The 19,572-nt window shown below is 41.6% G+C and overlaps 1 protein-coding gene across 4 annotated transcripts in view; it reads right to left on the reverse strand.

Annotated features, from left to right (window-relative positions):
• The window catches only part of pnpla7b (patatin-like phospholipase domain containing 7b), a 317,033-nt gene that overhangs the window by 157,242 nt on the left and 140,219 nt on the right, over positions 1-19,572 (reverse strand). For all 4 annotated transcript variants that reach the window (XM_078550357.1, XM_078550360.1, XM_078550356.1 and 1 more), the window contains 2 exons: positions 7,707-7,782; positions 3,734-3,886 (listed from right to left, as the gene is read on the reverse strand). In XM_078550357.1, the coding sequence (XP_078406483.1) occupies positions 3,734-3,886; positions 7,707-7,782 (229 nt within the window). The remainder of the gene's footprint in view (positions 1-3,733; positions 3,887-7,706; positions 7,783-19,572) is intronic.

Below are 19,572 nucleotides of genomic sequence, written 5' to 3' on the forward strand. Positions count from 1 at the left end.
TCTCTCCACTGAATGAAACTCGCCCAATGAAATTGCTCTGGTGCTGATAAATCTGTAGAATTTCTACCTTTTGTAAAAGGTGATCTCTGCTCCAGCCAGAAACAGGTTTAGCACTTACCTGAAGGAATATATTATGTATTACGATTATTTAGCAATATTACTCAGTTATGGGACAATGTGCTGTTGGCTGGTTCAGTGTTCTCTGCTCAGTGCTCTTCTGGTTTATAAAAGCAGATGTTTTCAAGCTGGAAGTCTCAAAAGCTGAGCAAGGCCCAGGGTCAGATTTCTGTTCATCAGTCATCCAACTTTGGCATTATTTTTCCGCACTTACTGCCACAAATACTAATTGCTTCTATGCTGTATAGCATTTCCAGAATACAATAATAATTTGGAAAACATTGTTTTGGGGACATTAAAACAAGGATTGCCAAACCTGTGGCAGTGTTTGCACGGGGCATCTACAGGAGTGAATCAGTATCAGCTCCAGGTCCTTAGGAGTCACTCAGTATTTTCCTAAATGTTTTTGGTTGAAAGGCCCCATTTCAAATGAATTAGTAATTACAAACTACTGCTCATCTAAATTATAATACTATAAGACTCATAGCATGTAAGGGTAGCATGGAGTGTGTGGTTTCATAGTGTTTTTACAAAAGCAGGTATTTGCTTGCAGATATCAACCAGATGAGAATGCCTGAAACAAAAACAGAAAATGCTAGAAAAACTCAGCAGGTCTAACAGCATCTGCGGGGAGAAAAAAGAGTTAACATTTCGAGTCCTTATGACTCTTCTTCAGAGCTAAATAGAAGTAAAGATGTAATGAAATATATACTGTTTAAGTGGGGGTGGAGCAGGTGATGCTGTATAGAAGGCCAGTGATAGGTAGAGGCAAAGGAGAGATTGCCAGAGATGTCATGGACAAAAGGACAAAGGGGTGTTACTTGTCCTCACTTTTCACCCCACCAGCCTCCGCAAAGGATCTTCCGCCGACTCCAGCATGGTGCCACCACCGAAAACATCTTCCCTTCACCCCTCCTGTCAGCATTCCGTAGGGACCATTCCTACCGGGGCACCCTGGTCCACTCCTCCATCACCTCCAACACCTCATCTCCCTCCCATGCAATCACAGAAGGTGCAACACCTGTCCCTTTACCTCCTCTCTCCTCACCGTCCAAAAGCCCAAACACTCCTTTCAGGTGAAGCAGCACTTCACTTGCACCTCTTTCAATTTGGTCTACTGCATTCGCTGCTGCCAATGCGGTCTCCTCTACATTGGAGAGACCAAACGCAGACTAGGTGACTGCTTTGCGGAGCACCTTTGGTCTGTCCGCAAGCATGACCCAGACCTCCCTGTCGCTTGCCATTTCAACACTCCACCCTGCTCTCATGCCCACATGCCCGTCCTTGGCCTGCTGCAATGTTCCAGTGAAGCCTAACACAAACTGGAGGAACAGCACCTCATCTTCCGATCAGGCACTTTACAGCCTTCCAGACTTAACATTGAGTTCAACAACTTCAGACCATGCACGCTCTCCTCCATCCTCACCCCCATTTTATCCCTTTTTTACAATATTTATTTTCATTTTTTAATTTTAATTTTTTATCCACTTATTTTTATCTTTGTTTTTATTCATCGTTTTATCCCCACCTTTCATCCTATTTTCAATCTTTTTTCCCACCGCCATCCCCTCCCTCCACTCCACCCCACCCCCACAAGGACCATCTGTTAATTGTTCATGTTGTTCTTTCCAGAGTGCTTACCCTTGTCCTGCTATTACCACATTCTGCTTTCTGACCTTAATGCCACCATCAGCACCTCCTTTAGCCAGTATCGCAATCATTAACACCCCTTTGTCCTTTTGTCCATGACACCTATGGCAATCTCTCCTTTGTCTCCACCTATCACTGGCCTTCTATCCAGCTTCACCTGCTCCACCCCCCCATTAAACAATATACATTTCATTACATCTTTACTTCTATTTAGCTCTGAAGAATAAGGGTTCAAAACATTAACTGTTTTTTTTTCTCCACAGATGCTGTTGGGCCTGCTAGTTTTTCCAGCATTTTCTATTTTTGTTTCAGGTTTCCAGCATCTACAGTCTTTTGCTTTTCTCAGATGGGAATGCCTGCTTTTCACTGCAGAGTCCGTCCATCCTTACGCATTCCCCGCTCAATTGAGATGGCTAGAAATTCTATGGGGAGAATTTTCTCCCCATCAGGCAGCCGGTCAGGAGCGGGTGCAGAGCCGATCACCGGCTGTGCACTGGCATTTTATGTCACAGCCGACTCCAGTGCGCGTCTGCCGAATGAAAGATCATGGCAGGCCCTGCACGCCAAACAGAAAACTCTGGCCTATGTCACACATGACAGTCACACTCTGCTTCCACCTCACGTTTCATAACATTTTGCTGATACCCTGAAAATCTCAGCAGAACTGCCAGGGCGTCCAGGGGAATCACTGATTTCTGAAGGAGTGAATCAGTATTTCCCAGGCGTCTCTGGGAGTGAATCAGTGTGTCCCAGGCGTCTCTGGGAGTGAATCAGTGTTTCCCAAGCGTCTCTGGGAGTGAATCAGTGTGTCCCAGGCGTCTCTGGGAGTGAATCAGTGTTTCCCAGGCGTCTCTGGGAGTGAATCAGTATTTCCCAGGCGTCTCTGGGAGTGAATCAGTATTTCCCAGGCGTCTCTGGGAGTGAATCAGTATTTCCCAGGCGTCTCTGGGAGTGAATCAGTATTTCCCAGGCGTCTCTGGGAGTGAATCAGTATTTCCCAGGCGTCTCTGGGAGTGAATCAGTATTTCCCAGGCGTCTCTGGGAGTGAATCAGTATTTCCCAGGCGTCTCTGGGAGTGAATCAGTATTTCCCAGGCGTCTCTGGGAGTGAATCAGTATTTCCCAGGCGTCTCTGGGAGTGAATCAGTATTTCCCAGGCGTCTCTGGGAGTGAATCAGTATTTCCCAGGCGTCTCTGGGAGTGAATCAGTATTTCCCAGGCGTCTCTGGGAGTGAATCAGTATTTCCCAGGCCTCTCTGGGAGTGAATCAGTATTTTCCAGGCCTCTCTGGGAGTGAATCAGTATTTTCCAGGCCTCTCTGGGAGTGAATCAGTATTTTCCAGGCGTCTCTGGGAGTGAATCAGTATTTTCCAGGGTCTCTGGGAGTGAATCAGTATTTTCCAGGGTTTCTGGGAGTGAATCAGTATTTTCCGGGGTTTCTGGGAGTGAATCAGTATCTTCCAGGGTCTCTCAGACTGATTCAGTATTAGTTGGACTTTTCGTCTCCAAAAAGTTTGAAAGCCACTGTCTCACCGTACAGTACCTTTGGGAGCTTTAAATGTTTTTCCTGTGTTCCTGCTAAAATATTTGCAAATATTTCAGTATGCTCAAAACAGTGAAACCTGTAAATTACAGACACCTCAGGGACTGGTATTAGCTATCTTCTTTTTCCGGTCTTCAGTGATGTTCTTCAGGGAGCCTGCAGTTCTTAGCAGGTGTGGCCTACACGTGATTGCAGTCCAATACCAGCTGACCATTAAATTCCCTCAGGCCAAGAAATATTGCCAATCCCGTGATTCCACATCCCAGAAGTAAATAATATAAAGTGCACCATAGATATGTGTACTGCAGGTAAGAGTAGGCTGCATACAGCCTGTCTAAAGTGTATAAGCTATAGATAGGTTTGTGTTCCTACTGTGTATAGTATATGTTTGGTAGATAACAGTGTTATTTAAATTGTTTCTTACCTATGGCACTGAGTGCATGTCGGAGCTCCAGACTGAAGGTAGTAATGGGAACATCCTCAGATACTGGCAAGATGGCCACTGTGGAGAGGTTACTGGCAGGATTCCCCACCGATTCCAATTTGTTGCTCACCGTGTGGATTCCCAAGCCACGACCTTACAACAGAGAAAATAATAACACTTACTAAAGTTAGCTAATGCAATGACAAGAAAGAGTTTTGGCACAATTGAACCACCTCTGCTGCACCTACAGTGTACTGGGGTTTCTGCTACCACCAAGGTACAGCTGGAGCCAGGAGAAGCAGTACCATCGAAACTTGGCTAATACTAAACAGAGTAAAGCTCCCTCTACATGGTCCCATCAAAAGCTCCCAGGGCAGGCACAGCACAGGGTTAGGTACGGAGCAAAGATCTGAGTCTTACTGAACTAAAGTCACTTTGGAGGTAGCAGCACTCTGGAACCTCACACGACTATTCTTCATGAATGTACCTAGAACAAGGAGTGTGTAGGGACTATTGTACAGCAATGATGTGACACCTAAGCCCAATTGTGATCTAACAGAAGACTATCCAACAGCAACAATGCTGGTTGAGTTTTCTACTCCCTGTGGCAAAGTTATCGTAGTGTCTCTATAGGCGAGGCCAGTTAACTCTCAGTGTGACCCAGTGTTACAGCAGGTAGTATCTTTACCCACTGGGCCATTAAAAAATTTAAATGTAACATTTTTAAAGAGGGCCATTTGTACAGGGAAATGAAACAGCTCAATAAATCTGATTGAACTGCACTAACTTGAGTTGACAGGAAGGTTTTCAAGTGAGACACTAGGCAGCCATTAAAACTGTAATGACGAAGCTTTGGTTTTGTTGAAGTCCACTGCACTGCAGGTGCCTCACTGTTTCGCCATCATATATTCATCAACCATTCAGATCATCATAACACACTGTGGTCAAAAGGCAAACTGTGAAATTTAATAACTGCCAGATTGCTGGCTATGGATTTTAGGATGGTTCTGCCACCATCACTGCCAATGAAAGTTGCTTTCAATTAGTTGAATCTATTGGTGTTTTCACATTGATGCTCCCTATATCGGAGTTACTATGTGTTAACTGCAGCTCAGTGGTAGTACTCTCACCTCTGAGTCAGAAGATTGGCGGTTCCAATTGCACTCCAAGGATTTGAGCATTTCTCAGTTAACACACCTGTATAGTACAGGGGGAGTGCTGTGTTGTCAGAGGTGTTAATCTGTTTTACTGATGTTTACTGAAGTGATAAACATTGGCCAGGAAATCAGGGATAACTTCCCTGCTCTTCTTCACAATCGTGTCTTTTACATCCTTCTGAGAAGACAGATAGGGCCTCGGTTTAACATCTCATCCGAAAGCAGCAGCACAGCATTCCCAGTACTACACTGGAGCGCAGTATCGGTTTTTCTGCGCTCAAGGCTCTGAAGTGGAACTTGAACCTACAGCCTTTTGACTCAAGAGGCGAGAGTGCTAACTGAGCTACAGCTGACACCTGTCATGCATACCACTGCTCCTTCTTCAGCAGCGCTTTCTGATACAGCAATGCCCTGATTCAAAAAGAGCCGTCTAAAGGTATGGCCTTCAGCTTAGTATTTGGACTGCATGGAACCAAGTCTTGGACTGCGAGCTCTTTACAGTTCCAGAGACATTACCAGAACACAAGCTCCAATCAGAAGGATTGCTAATTGGTTAGAATTGAAAATCAGAGAGGTTATGTTAATCTTGTATAGAAACTTGGTTAGACCTGGCAGGTTACTGTGCTTAGCTCTGGTCTCCACATTACAAAAAAAGGCTATAGAGGAACTGGAGAAGATGCATAAAAACAATTTGTAAGGATTATACCAGAGCTGAAAGGTTATAAATATCAGGAAAGACTGAACAGGATGGGGCTCTTTTCTCTTAAAAAGAGAAGACTGAACGGTAACCTTAAAGAGGTTTTTAAAATTATGTAGGTGTTTGATAGGGTGAGTGTAAAGGAGATGTTTCTGCTTGTGGTGAGTTCAAGACTAGCAGACATAAATATAAGATAGTCACAAATGAATCCAAGGGAAGAAGAGATAGGGAGGGAATTCCAGACAGCTGAAGGCACAGCCACCAATGATGGAGCATTTAAAATTGGACATGCACAAGAGGCCAGAACTGGAGGAGCACAAGTACCTCGCAGGGCTGTAGGGCTGGAGGAGATTATGGAGATAGGGCGGGTGAGAGGAGGTATGGAGGGATTTGAAAACAAGGGTAAGAATGTTAAAAATTAAGGTGTTGCCGGACAAGGAGCCATTGTAGGTCAGTGAGTACAGGGGTGATGGGGGATGGGACTTGGTGAGAGACAATATGAACAGCAGAGTTTTCAATGAGCTTAAGTTTACAAAGGCTTTAAGATGAGAGGCCAACCAGGAGAGTATTGAAATAGTCAAGGCACAAACATTCAAATGGTTGAAAAACAGTGCTGTGTTCTAAGTTCAGGGAATACGACACTCTAATTATGAAGAGGATATAGATAATTGGAAACCCAAATTATAAAGAGATTGAAAGATTGAAAGCCCTGGATTTAGTTACTGTGTACGTTACTTTGGTTTTCAATAGGCTTAAACATGTAATCCAAATGAAATTGACATATTCTGGTCTTAAAAGAAACATGGTAATTAGGTTCACAAGCATTTTCCTAGCTTCAACATCCCTAACCACACAAGGGTAAAAATATCTGAGTGTTTCCAGCATTTTGTGTTTTTATTTCAGATTGCCAGCATCCTTGGTACTTGGTTTGCGCAATAATTTATCTGTGTGTTACTGTTTTCACTTCACTTCTGAAGTTCACAGGCTGAGAGGATAAATTGCTCAACTACCAAGGGCCATACCAATCATGAGAGGGGGGCAAACTGAAGACACTCACTCTGCAACCCAGGTGCCACACCTTAGCCCCAGGAGCAATAGGCAATATCACTAGGAAAATTCATGGAAACATGACATTAATTAACTGAATAACTTTAAAGATAGACCAGCATTACTGTTATTTTAATCAGGGCAAAGAACATCGCATATTGTAACCACTGGAACCAGTGCTTTGAGCAATCAAGGAAGCTGGTCATATCAGACAAAAAAAAATTGCATGCGCTATCAATATTTTTCTATTAACAATTTAAATGTTAAGTAAAAAAGTAGTTTTACACTTCCAGGGAGAGGAGAAAGTCTATTTTTTTTTTTAGAGCCTATAAGACAGTAAACATAGGAACATAGGGCTTAGGAGCAAGAGTAGTCCATTCATGCTAACATTTTGTGATTCAAGTACCAAGACACCCAGTTCCCTCTGTACCACTGAATTTTGCAATCTCTCTCCATTTGAATAATACACTGCTTTTCCATTCTTCCTGCCAAAGTGGGCAAGTTCACATTTTCCCACATTATAATTCATCTGCCAAATTTTTGCTCACTCACTTTTCCTGTCTATATCCCATTGCAGACTCACTACCTCCTCTGGACATTTTACTTTCCTGCCTACCTTGGTGGCATTGCAAATTTAGCTGCAATATATCCGGTCTCTTCATCCAAGGCATTGATATTGATTGTAAACAGTTGAGGCCCCAACACTGATCCCTGTGATACTCCATTTCTTACAGCTTGCCAACCCAAAACTGACCCACTTATCACTACTCTCTGCTTCCTGTGTGCTAACAAATCCTTTACCCATGTTAATATGTTACCCCCTACACCATGTAATCTTATCTTGTGCATTAACCTTTAACGTGGCATCTTATCAAATGCCTAAAGGTTAATAGTAAAGGATAATAGTTCTATAAGTTACCATTTTCTCATTTAAACATAATTTCTATTGGGCGGAGGACCATTCTCCTTCCCATCTTCAACAGCCTGTGAGGAAAAAAAAAACTCAACGTGTAGTTATTGTGCATTCAATACAATGAAGAGGGGGACATGTTAATGCTGTTAAAGCACTTACCTACTAATGGACCACTGACTTGCTGCAGGTTGCCAAGGATCTTTTGACCCAGTAGGTGAATGAGTCGTGTAACCACCTAAAACAAACACCACCAATTCATGAATACTCACACTGCAAGACCGAGACCAATTTTATTAGAAGATACCGCGATTTCAGCAACAAATTATATTTGTATAGCACCTTTAACATAGCAGAATATCATCCCAAGGATCCTCACAGTGCATTATCAAACAGAATTTAACACCGAGGCACATCTGTAGCTATCAAGTCACATGAGACAAGACAAAGGCTGTGTCAAAGAGGAAGATTTTAAGAAACATTTTAAAGGAAGAGAGAGAGAGGTGAAGACAGTTAGGGAAGGAATTTCAGAGTTTAGTGCCCAGACAATTGAAGCGATGGCGACCAATGGTGAAACAGCTAAAATCAGGAATGGGGAAGAGGCTATAATTTTTCAATAATCAACTCTAGATCATCTCCCAATAAGCCTGCAGCGATTACATCATAATTATTAACTCTCCCATGCCAATGTTGTTACGTATGAGGCATGTGTAATCTCCTGCCAAGTGTTTGCCCTTCACAGGGGGCGAGATACAAGATAAAACCGTTTCTAATAATTCTTTAGTTTGTGTGTACAGGTAGATACTTCTCTGAAATCTGAGAGCACAATTCCCTGTGATATCCTCCTCCGCCCGCCCACCAACATCCCTGCCCCACAACACTCTTTTCTATCATTTGGGCACATGTGTGTTGAGCCAAGGAAAACCTGCCTAAGCATTTACTGCTCTGAACTCTGCTGTTGTGGTTTTATATCAGGATTCGTTAGCTTCTTACTCTAGAAAAGTAAGAATGGATTTTTAAAAAAAATATTTTTGGGGAATATTATGTTATTCTGTAAAGAAGGCTGTGTGTGCGTGTGCGCACGTGCATGTGATTTAATTAAGCTGGGCAGAGTTTAATAGCAGTTGGATTTTCTGGAAGGTTTGAAAAGTGAGAAGAGTAGAGGTGTTAAGTTTGAGGTACAAGTAAATAGGTTAGATCTAACATTTGCATTTTTAGATAAGTTGAGAGCTTGTTTGAATATCAAAGAGCAGTCAGAGGTAATAAGAAACACATTTGCATCTTGCAGGAGTTCCATAAGTAAATAGTAATGGGGATATTATATTTTATTGACCTGAAAGCAAAGACAAGATAGAGGCATAAAGGATTTTATATTTAGGAAGGATTTGAGTTTCAAAAAGGCGTGAGAACGATGGAATTGGAGATGAACGGGGAAAAAGGTATTTTACTGAGGAGAGTTTAGACAGAGATAGCTGGAGCTGAGCTGGGAGCTGTTAGCTCTGGGCTGGGAGGAGGTACAGTTTGAACCAACCATCCAGTCAAGTCAGAAAAATCTTGGGCTGTAACAAGCAGTTTTATTCTGAAATGGATTCCACTGCAGTGGAAGAGGGTGGTGGACATACGGCCTGCCTTTATTGAAGCTACAGCAGTTTGCCCTGTGTAATACTACTGGATTTTTAAAAAATAGTTAACATCTATAATGAAGTGTTGCCTGGAGGTGTTTACTTGTGGGTCTGACCAATTAGTATCTTTTTGGGAAATGTTTTGTAAGACTGACCTTAATCGTGTAACTGCAATCTTATGTGCTTACGCTTTTTTTCATTCTTGTTAATAAAACTTTTACTTTTAATTTTTAAAATCCCAAAAGTGTTACTGGACCTCTTAATGCTGAGATCGGTATGTCTTCTTCTCATTTTCAGAATACAAAAAAAAGGGCATGGCCCGTAAGTCAAGTTTCCCTCTGCGATTTGGTTTGCACAGCAATTAACACTGGCTGTGGTCATAACAAATTTGGGGCTCTTTGCAGGATTATTAAAATTCCTTGATTGGGTCAGAGTTTGTGAATCCAAGGGATATGAGTACAAGAAGAATGTTGAACTCAGGAGTTGAGTGTTGAGGGGTTTGAAAGTGGTTAGACTGCAAAATGGCTTTGGCAATTGCTACTTTTCTGGGAGTGGAAAATGTAACTGTGGAGTATTTGAAATCTCTGACTAAAACTCAGTTGAAAGAATTAGCAGAGAAAGTGCAGGTAGAGATAAAAGAGGAATTTGGAAGGCTGATATAGTTAAATTACTTACCTAGCATTTAAAATTGGAGGAAGGGATGCCTGAAGCTAGTGTGTCACAGCTGGAGGGAGTAAGACTTCAGTTGCAAATGAAGAAGCTTGAGTTTGAACAGCAATGGAACTGAAAAGAATTGAATTGAGAAAAAGAGAAAAAGAAAGAGAAATGAAAAAACCCAAGTTAGAAAGAAAGAGAAATGACAAAACTGAAAAAAGAAAAAGACAGATTAAAGGAAATAGAAATAAAAAAGCTTCAATGGGAAAAGGAGGAGCAGGAAAAGGAAAAGATGACAGGAGATAGAAATACAAAAGCTTGTACTTGCACTTCTGAGAGAGAAGTTAGCAATTGAGGAAAGCTAGAGGGAAAGAGATAGAGGGCTTCAGCGAGAGAAAGAAGCCAGGCAGTATGAATTGTCTAAAGTGAAACTTGGAATGAAGGAAGAAAGGGAAGATAGTGATTCAGATGGTGACTCATTCCTTTGAGAAATTTGATTTAACTAAAGACCTTTGGTTAGTGCCTAAATTTACAGAGAATGGAGTTTTACCTCATTTGAAAAGATAGCAAAGAAATTGAATTGGCCAAGATCTGCTTGGACTATCATGTTACAGAGTGTATTTTCAAGTACAGAAATGAATGTGTATGCAAACTTATCAGAGGAGTTTAAACTAGAAAGTGGGGGGGATGGGAAGGGTAAAACTCCAAGAAGCATGACTAATGGGAAACAAAGCAGCAGGTTAGCGTGTGGGGGGGTGGATTCAACTTCATGGAAAATTATGAAAAAACTGAAAAGAAAGGAGAGCCCAGGAGAGGCTATTAAAGTCTCCAGAACACAAAATAGGACAGAGTGTTTGGAAAGGGCTAGGAATCTAACTTCAAGCACATCAGATAAAGGGATGACAATGAGAAAGGGGACGGGAAATACAGGACTGAAGGTGTTGTATCTGAATGCACGCAGTATACAAAATAAGGTAAATGAGCTTGTGGCGCAGATTGAAATTGGCAGGTATGATGTAGTGGGCATTACGGAGACATGGCTGCAAGGGGATCAGGACTGGGAGCTAAATATCCAAGGATATACATCCTATCGAAAAGATAGGCAGGTTGGCAGAGGGGGTGGCGTTGCTTTGTTAGTAAGAAATGAAATTAAATCGATAGCAAGAAATGATGTAGGGTCAGATGATGTAGAATCTGTGTGGGTAGAGTTGAGGAACCGCAAAGGTAAAAAAACCATAATGGGAGTTATGTACAGGCCTCCGAACAGTAGTCAGGATGTGGGGCACAAGATACACCAGGAGATAGAAAAGGTGTGTAAGAAAGGCAAGGTTACAGTGATCATGGGGGATTTCAATATGCAGGTAGACTGGGAAAATCAGGTTGGTAGTGGATCCCAAGAAAAGGAATTTGTGGAATGTCCACGAGATGGCTTTTTGGAGCAGCTTGTGGTGGAGCCCAATAGGGAACAGGCAATTCTAGATTTAGTGATGTGTAATGAGGCAGATTTGATAAGGGAGCTTAAGGTGAAGGAACCCTTAGGAGGAAGTGACCATAATATGATAGAATTCACCCTGCAATTTGAGAGGAAAAAGCTGGAATCAGTTGTAACGGTATTACAGTTGAATAAAGGCCACTACAGAGGCATGAGGGAGGAGCTGGCCAGAATTGACTGGGAGATGAGCCTAGCAGGAGAGACAGTGGAACAGCAATGGCAAGAGGTTCTGGGAGTAATTTGGGAGACACAGCAAAAATTCATCCCTAGGAAGAAGAAGCATACTAAAGGGAGGACGAGGCTGACAAGGGAAGTCAGGGGCAGCATAAAAGCTAAAGAGAAAGCATACAATGCGGTGAAGAGCAGTGGGAAACCAGGGGATTGGGAAGCATACAAAGACCAACAGAGGACAACTAAAAAAGAAATAAGGAGGGAGAAGATTAAATATGAGGGTAAACTAACCAGTAATATAAAAGAAGATTGCAAGAGTTTTTTTAGATATATAAAGGGTAAGAGAGAGGCAAAAGTGGACATTGGGCCGCTGGAAAATGACGCTGGAGAAGTAGAAGTGGGGAACAAAGAAATGGAGGAGGAACTGATTAGGTACTTTGCGTCAGTCTTCACAGTGGAAGACACGAGTGACATCCCCAAAGTTCAAGAGAGTCGGGGGGCAGAGGTGAGTATGGTGGCCATTACCAAGGAGAAGGTGCTAGGAAAACTGAAAGGTCTGAAGGTGGATAAATCACCTGGACCAGATGGATTACATCCCAGAGTTCTGAAGGAGATAGCTGAAGAGATAGTGGAGGCGTTAGTGGTGATCTTTCAGGAATCACTGGAGTCAGGGAGGGTCCCAGAGGACTGGAAAATCGCTAATGTAACCCCCCTGTTTAAGAAGGGAGTGAGGCAAAAGACGGGAAATTACAGGCCGATTAGCCTGACCTCGGTCATTGGTAAGATTTTAGAGTCCATTATTAAGGATGAGATTTCAGAATACTTGGAAGTGCATGGTAAAATCGGGCAAAGTCAGCATGGTTTCATCAAGGGGAGGTCATGCCTGACAAATCTGTTAGAATTCTTTGAGGAGGTAACGAGTAGGTTAGACAAAGGAGAGCCAATGGATGTTATCTACTTGGACTTCCAGAAGGCCTTTGACAAGGTGCCGCACAGGAGGCTGCTCAGTAAGATAAGAGCCCATGGTGTTAGAGGCAAGGTACTAGCATGGATAGAAGATTGGCTGTCTGGCAGGAGGCAGAGAGTGGGGATAAGGGGGTCCTTCTTAGGATGGCGGCCGGTGACTAGTGGAGTTCCGCAGGGGTCAGTGTTGGGACCACAACTTTTCACTTTATACATTAATGATCTAGATGAAGGAACTGAGGGCATCCTGGCTAAGTTTGCAGATGATACAAAGATAGGTGGAGGGACAGGTAGTATTGAGGAGGCGGGGAGGCTGCAGAAGGATTTGGACAGGTTAGGAGAATGGGCAAAGAAGTGGCAGATGGAATACAATGTGGGGAAGTGTGAGGTCATGCACTTTGGTAGGAAGAATAGAGGCATAGACTATTTTCTAAATGGGGAGAGAATTCAGAAATCTGGAGTGCAAAGGGACTTGGGAGTCCTAGTCCAGGATTCTCTTAAGGTTAACTTGCAGGTTGAGTCGGTAGTTAGGAAGGCAAATGCAATGTTGGCATTTATTTCGAGAGGACTAGAATATAAAAGCAAGGATGTGCTGCTGAGGCTTTATAAGGCTCAGGTCAGACCACATTTAGAATATTGTGAGCAATTTTGGGCCCCGTATCTCAGGAAGGATGTGCTGGCCCTGGAGAGGGTCCAGAGGAGGTTCACGAGAATGATCCCAGGAATGAAAGGCTTAACATATGAGGAACATTTGAGGACTCTGGGTCTATACTCCATGGAGTTTAGAAGGATGACGGGGGATCTGATTGAAACTTACAGAATACTGAAAGGCCTGGATAGAGTGGACGTGGGGAAGATGTTTCCATTATTAGGAGAGACTAGGACCTGAGGGCACAGCCTCAGAGTAAAGGGAAGACCTTTTAGAACAGAAATGAGGAGAAACTTCTTTAGCCAGAGAGTGGTGAATCTATGGAATTCATTGCCACAGAAGGCTGTAGAGGCCAGGTCATTGAGTGTATTTAAGACCGAGATAGATAGGCTCTTGATTGGTAAGGGGATCAAAGGTTACGGGGAGAAGGCGGGAGAATGGGGTTGAGAAACTTATCAGCCATGATTGAATGGCGGAGCAGACTCGATGGGCCGATTGGCCTAATTTCTGCTCCTATGTCTTATGGTCTTATGGAGTCTGCAGATTACGAGACAGTGAAGGCGGCAATATTAAATTCTTATGAACTTGTCCCTGAAGCTTATCAGTTGAAGTTTACAACATTAAGGAAAAGACTTAATCAGATTTATGTGGAGTTTGCAAGAGAAAAATAAATTATCTGGGATTAATGGTTCACGGCATTAAAATTAGATAAGACTTCTGAAGATGCAAGAGAGGTTGTGATTATGGAAGAATTTGGAAATAGCATTCTAGCAAACATTAAGACATATTTAGATGAAAGACAATGCAAAAAGATCAGGAAAGATGTTGTTTTAGCTGATACGTATGATATTTCACACAAACATTTAAATGTAGGAAAAGGGTCATATGGAAATCAGCAGGGAAGTTGGAGATTTAGAAAACCTAGTGATGGTAAAAATGTTAGCAATAAGGATCAAACTGAAGGATGTCAGTTTATTAAAGATAGAAAGGTGCAAAGTAGAGTTGAAGTGAGGAAACTGTTACGTTACCATTTTAGTAAGGCCGAGATACGAGATCAAGTTGTTGGAGGTTAAATGGGAAACCGATTGCAGTAACTGCAACTCAGAAAAGTTCTGGAAGTATGAGTACTGTGGGCTCTGAGATCCAGAGGCAAGATAAGTGGTTTTTGTACGGGTGAAGCAGGAAGAATCAGTGGTTGCAAAGAAGTGGAAATGTGTTCATAATTTATCCAAAGGAGTTCTGAAGTGCAGGTTGCAGAGATGTTCAAAGATTTTATATGTGAAGGGAAAATATATCCATGTGTACAGGGAAGAGCAGGAAAGGATATCAAGATTTTAAGGGATACTGGGGCTAGCCAGTCCTTAATGTTATGGGACAGTGCTATCTGTTGTCCAGAAAGGTTATTGCAGAACATAATATTAATTAAGGGAATCCATGGCAAAGTCAAACATATTTCATTGTGTAAGATGAATTTTAAAAACTATTTGAAAACAGGAGGTGATTGTTGGGATAGTAGATAAGTTGTGATTGCCCATTGCAGGGGGTCAATTCATTCTAGGGAATGACATAGCTGGATCACAGATATTGACAATGCCTACTGTAGTAGAACACCCTGTTAAGACACAATCAACAGAGGTTTTACGGAAAGAACATCCTGGATTGTTTCGTTTGTGTGGTGACGAGGTCACAAACGCACAAGTTTAAATAGGAAAGGGAAGGAATCTAAAAGATTACTCAGGAGGAGAGGATTAAAGAGGATGATGTTGAGGTGTTTAGTTCAGTGAAGTTAGTGGAATTGCAGCAGAAGGATTCAGGTTTGAAGCAGTTGCTATGTAGTATTTTTTGAGCACATTTACATGGCACACTTACTGACTCTTCCTCCTATCTGGGGTATTTACTACGTAGTAAATACCCTGGATAGGAGGAAGAGTCAGTGAGTGTGCCATGTAAATGTGCTCAAAAAATACTTTGACAGAGAGAATAAACAGGTGGTGGTACTGGTAGTTGTGAGTAAGGAACCAGGGGTAGAAATTAAGGATTCTGAAATTGACCATGCTCTGATTAAATTGGACAATGAGGAAGTGCTTAAAAATTTAGATGTATTATTGGATTACCTGCCAGAAAATTGTCTGAGTGATTTAAAAGAGCTATTGTAATCACATACAGCAATTGTGGAAAAAAACTGGGGAAAACAGATTTAGCTATACACGATGTTGATATGGGGAATTCAGAGTCAATAAGGCAACACCAATATAGATTAAATCCAGTAAAATTAGCTCAAGTGCAGAAAGAAATTGAATTTATGCTTCAAAATGACATCATAGTACCCCCAGTCACTGTCATTGGAGTTCATCCATCTTAATGATGCCGAAACGGGATGAATCACGAAGACTATGAATTGATTACCGAAAAGTGAATGCAGTTACAAAAGCAGATTCCACGTTTGGAGGATTGTATTGAGAAAATGGGACAGTCAACATTTATCGCAAAAATTGACTTGTCGCAAGGATATTGGCAAGTACCCTTATCGGAAAGGGCAAAAGAGATATCAGTTTTTATGATGCTGGATGGTTTATATCAATCCAAAGTAATGCCCTTTGGTATGAAAAATGCACCAGCAACACTTAAGAGACTAACAAAAAATTGTGCTGTGTATATTGATGACTTAATAGTATTCAGTCAAACATGGCAGGAACATTTAAAGAACTATTTGATCAACTGCAGGAAGCCAATTTGGTTGTGAATTTGGCTAAAAGTGAATTTGCAAAAGCGCAAGTTACATATTTAGGCCACACTGTTGGACATGGTCAAGTGGCCCCACGAGATGCAGAAGTAGAAGCTATTGTGGAATTCCCAGTGCCTATAGCAAAATGGGAAGTCTTGCGATTTCTAGGCATGAGTGGATTTTATCGGAAATACGTCCCAAACTTCAGCTGTGTAGTTGCTCCACTGACTGGATCAGTAAAAAAGAACATAAATTCCAATGGACAAAGGGATGTCAGAATGGATTTGAAAGCGTGAAAGCTGTACTAACAACTACACCTGTTCTATCAGCACCCGATTTTACAAAGCAGTTTATTGGCTATTTATGCCAGTGATGTCAGTGTTGGTGCCGTATTGCTACAGGATGATGAACTAGGAATTACGAAGCTGGTAGGATATTTCTCAGGAAAGTTAAATGTACACCAGAAGAAATATTCAACAATAAAGAAAGAGGCTCTAGGTTTGGCGTTAGCTTTGCAGCATTTTGAAGTGTATGTTGCAAATAATTTTTCAGAGACAGTTATAGATACTGACCACAATCCTTTGAAGTTTCTGTAAAAGCTTTGGGACAGAAATGCAGAACTGTTCCAGTTTATTACTGCAACCATTCAATTTACAAATTATACATGTGACTGGATGAGAAAATTTGATTGCAGATGCGGTGTCAAGGGCTTAAAATTCAAAAGAACTTGGATATTGACAAATAGGAGTGGACTGGAATGAACTCTATTTTTACAAAAGACTTGTGTATATATTTTCATGGTTCACGCATGGACACATACAAACATCCATACGACTTAGGAGGGGTAGGCTCCTCAAGCCCACTCCATCATTCAATAAGATCGTGGCTGATCTGAATGTAACCTCAACCCCACATTCCTACCCACTCCCCGAAAACCTTTCACCCCTTTGTTAACCAAGAACCTATCTAGCTCTGGCTTAAAAATATTCTAAGACTCTGCTTCCACCGCCTTTTCAGGGAGGGAGTTTCAAAGACTCACGACCCTGAGAAAAAATTTCTCCTCATCTCGGTCTTAAATATGCGACCCCTTATTTTTAAACAGTGACTCCTAGTTCTAGATTCTCTCAAGAGGAAACATCCCCCTGCACATCCACCCTGTCAAGACCCCTCAGGATCTTGAAGGTTTCAATTAAGTCGCCTCTTACTCTTCTAAATTCCAGTGGATACAAGCCTAACCTGTCCAGCCTTTCCTCATAAGACAACCTGCCTATTCCTGGTATTAGTCTAGTAAACCTTCTCTGAGCTGTTTCTAATGCATTTACATCTTTCCTTAAATAAGGAAACCAATACTGTACACAATACTCCAGATGTGGTCTCCTGAAAGCCCTGTACAATTGAAGCATAACCTCCCTACTTTTGTAATCAATTCCCCTCACAATAAATAATGACATTCTATTAGCTTTCCTAATTACCTGCTGTACCTTCATACTAACCTTTTGTGGTTCATGCACTGGGACACCCAGATCCCTCGATCTCAGAGTTCTGCAATCTCTCACCATTTAGATAATAAGCTTCTTTTTTATTCGTCCTGCCAAAATGAACAATTTCATATTTGCCCACTATAGCATAATAGTTTTGTTGGGATAGTTAAAAGTAGAAAGGAATAGGAAATGGGTTGAAAAATGAAACCATCTTTTTGGAATTATGATAGTTCATTTTTTTGCTAAGGAGGAAGGTGTGAGAATGGATTATTTTTTTAATATTTTGGGGAATATTGTGTTATTTTGTCAAGAAGGCTGTGTGTGTGTGTGTGTGTGAAAGAGAGACAGATAGAGAGATTTAATTAAGCTGGGCAGAGTTTAATAGAAGTCAGGTTGTCTGAGGGGATTGAAACATGAGAAGGATAAAGGTGTTAGGTTTGAAGTACAAGTAAACAGGTTAGATCTAACATTCGCATTTTTAGATAAGTTGAGAGTTTGTTTAAATATCAAAGGGGAGTCAGAGGTACTAAGAAACATGTTTGCATTTTGCAGGAGTTCCATAGGTAAAGAGTAGTGGGAAAATTATATTTTATTGTCCCAAAAGCAAAGACAAGATAGAGGCATAAAGGACTTTATATTTTGGAAGGATTTGAGCTTCAAATGGAACAGAGAGGTGGGGGAGGTGGTATTGTCATTAACTAGTATTCCAAAGACCCAGTGTAATGTTCTGGGGACCCGGGTTTGAATCCCACCACAGCAGATGGTGAAATTTGAGTTAAAAGTCTGATGACTGTCGTTAAAAACCTATCTGGTTCACTATTGTCCTTTAGGGAAGGAAATCTGCCGTCCTTACCTGGTCTGGCCTACACGTGACTCCAGACCCACGGCAATGACTCTTAAATGCCCTCTGAGCAAGGGCAATTGGGGATTGGCATTAAATGCTGGCATATTCCAGCTAGCGACACCTACATCCTATGAATGAATTAGAAGAAAGAGATGAAAGGGAAAAAAGGTGTTTTAGAGTTACTGAGGAGAGTTGTGGGGTCCCCAGAGCATTACACTAGATATTTGGAATACTAGTTAGTGACAATACTGCCTCCCTCACCTCTCTGTTCCAATTGAAACTCAAATCCTTCCAAAATATGAAAAGAGATAGCTGGAGCTGAGCTGGGAGATGTTAGCTCTAGGCTGGGAGGAAATGCAGTTTGAACCAACCATCCAGTCAAGCCAGAAAAGTCTTGGCTGCAACAAGCAGTTTTATTCTGATGTAAATTCCACCGCAGATTAGAAGAGGGTAGAGGTCATGTGGTATGCCTTTATTGAAGCTACAGTAGTTTGCCTTGTGTAATATTACTGGATTTTTTTAAATAGTTAACATCTATAAGGGAGTATTGCCTGAAGGTGTTTATTTGTGGGTCTGACCAAGTAGAGAGTCTTTTTGGGGAATGTTTTGTAAGAGTAACTGTAATTGTGTAACTGTAAGCTTGTGTGCTTAAGTTTTCTTTTATTCTTGTTAATAAAACTCTTACTTTTAATTTTTAAAATCCCAAAAGTGTTACTGGATTTCTTCCTGCTGAGATACGTACGTCTTTTTCTCGTTTTCAGAATACAAAAAACAGGATATGACCCATAAACCAAGTTTCCCTCTGGGATTTGGTTTGCCCAGCAATTAACGCCAGCTGTGATCATAACAATAGGTCTTGCCAGAGGCAATGGCCTTTTGTTGAAAACACATTTATTTACATGCTAACTATTTACAAAGGTTAAGAAAGACCAAGACATAGCTGGAGCTACTCTTTAAGATGCCTCTCAGTCACCTTCTCTGAGTGAGTGACATCACTGTGACATAGTTCCTTATACACATGGTCAGTAGCTGTTGTTAGAATTAACCCTTTACTCTACATAAACTAGGAGGAGGAAAGGCATTCTATTTCAATTTGTTTGAGCACTGATCAAGGTGAAGAATGTTGATGCTGGGAATGGAGTGCTTACTATTTCAGGCAATAAAAATCTGCATGAAGGACTTTTAAGTATTTAGCGTCCTCTACTCTGCTTCAAACTCAGAAAAACACGACTACTACAATGCAATGTGATAATTCTTCCATTTCAAACACCAGCCATCCTTAGGCCTGTCCAGCTGATGCGATTTATCAGAGCCCAGCTTTGTACTTTTAAGCTCAAACCCGCTAGATGTAGATTGAGACTCTCAAACATGTTTACGTTGAACTCTTACAGCCAGCAGACAGGGGAGACTTTAATTTCTAGCCTGGA

The sequence above is a fragment of the Cetorhinus maximus genome, chromosome 10, assembly GCF_964194155.1.
Source record: "Cetorhinus maximus chromosome 10, sCetMax3.hap1.1, whole genome shotgun sequence".
In the NCBI taxonomy this organism is placed as follows: domain Eukaryota; kingdom Metazoa; phylum Chordata; class Chondrichthyes; order Lamniformes; family Cetorhinidae; genus Cetorhinus; species Cetorhinus maximus.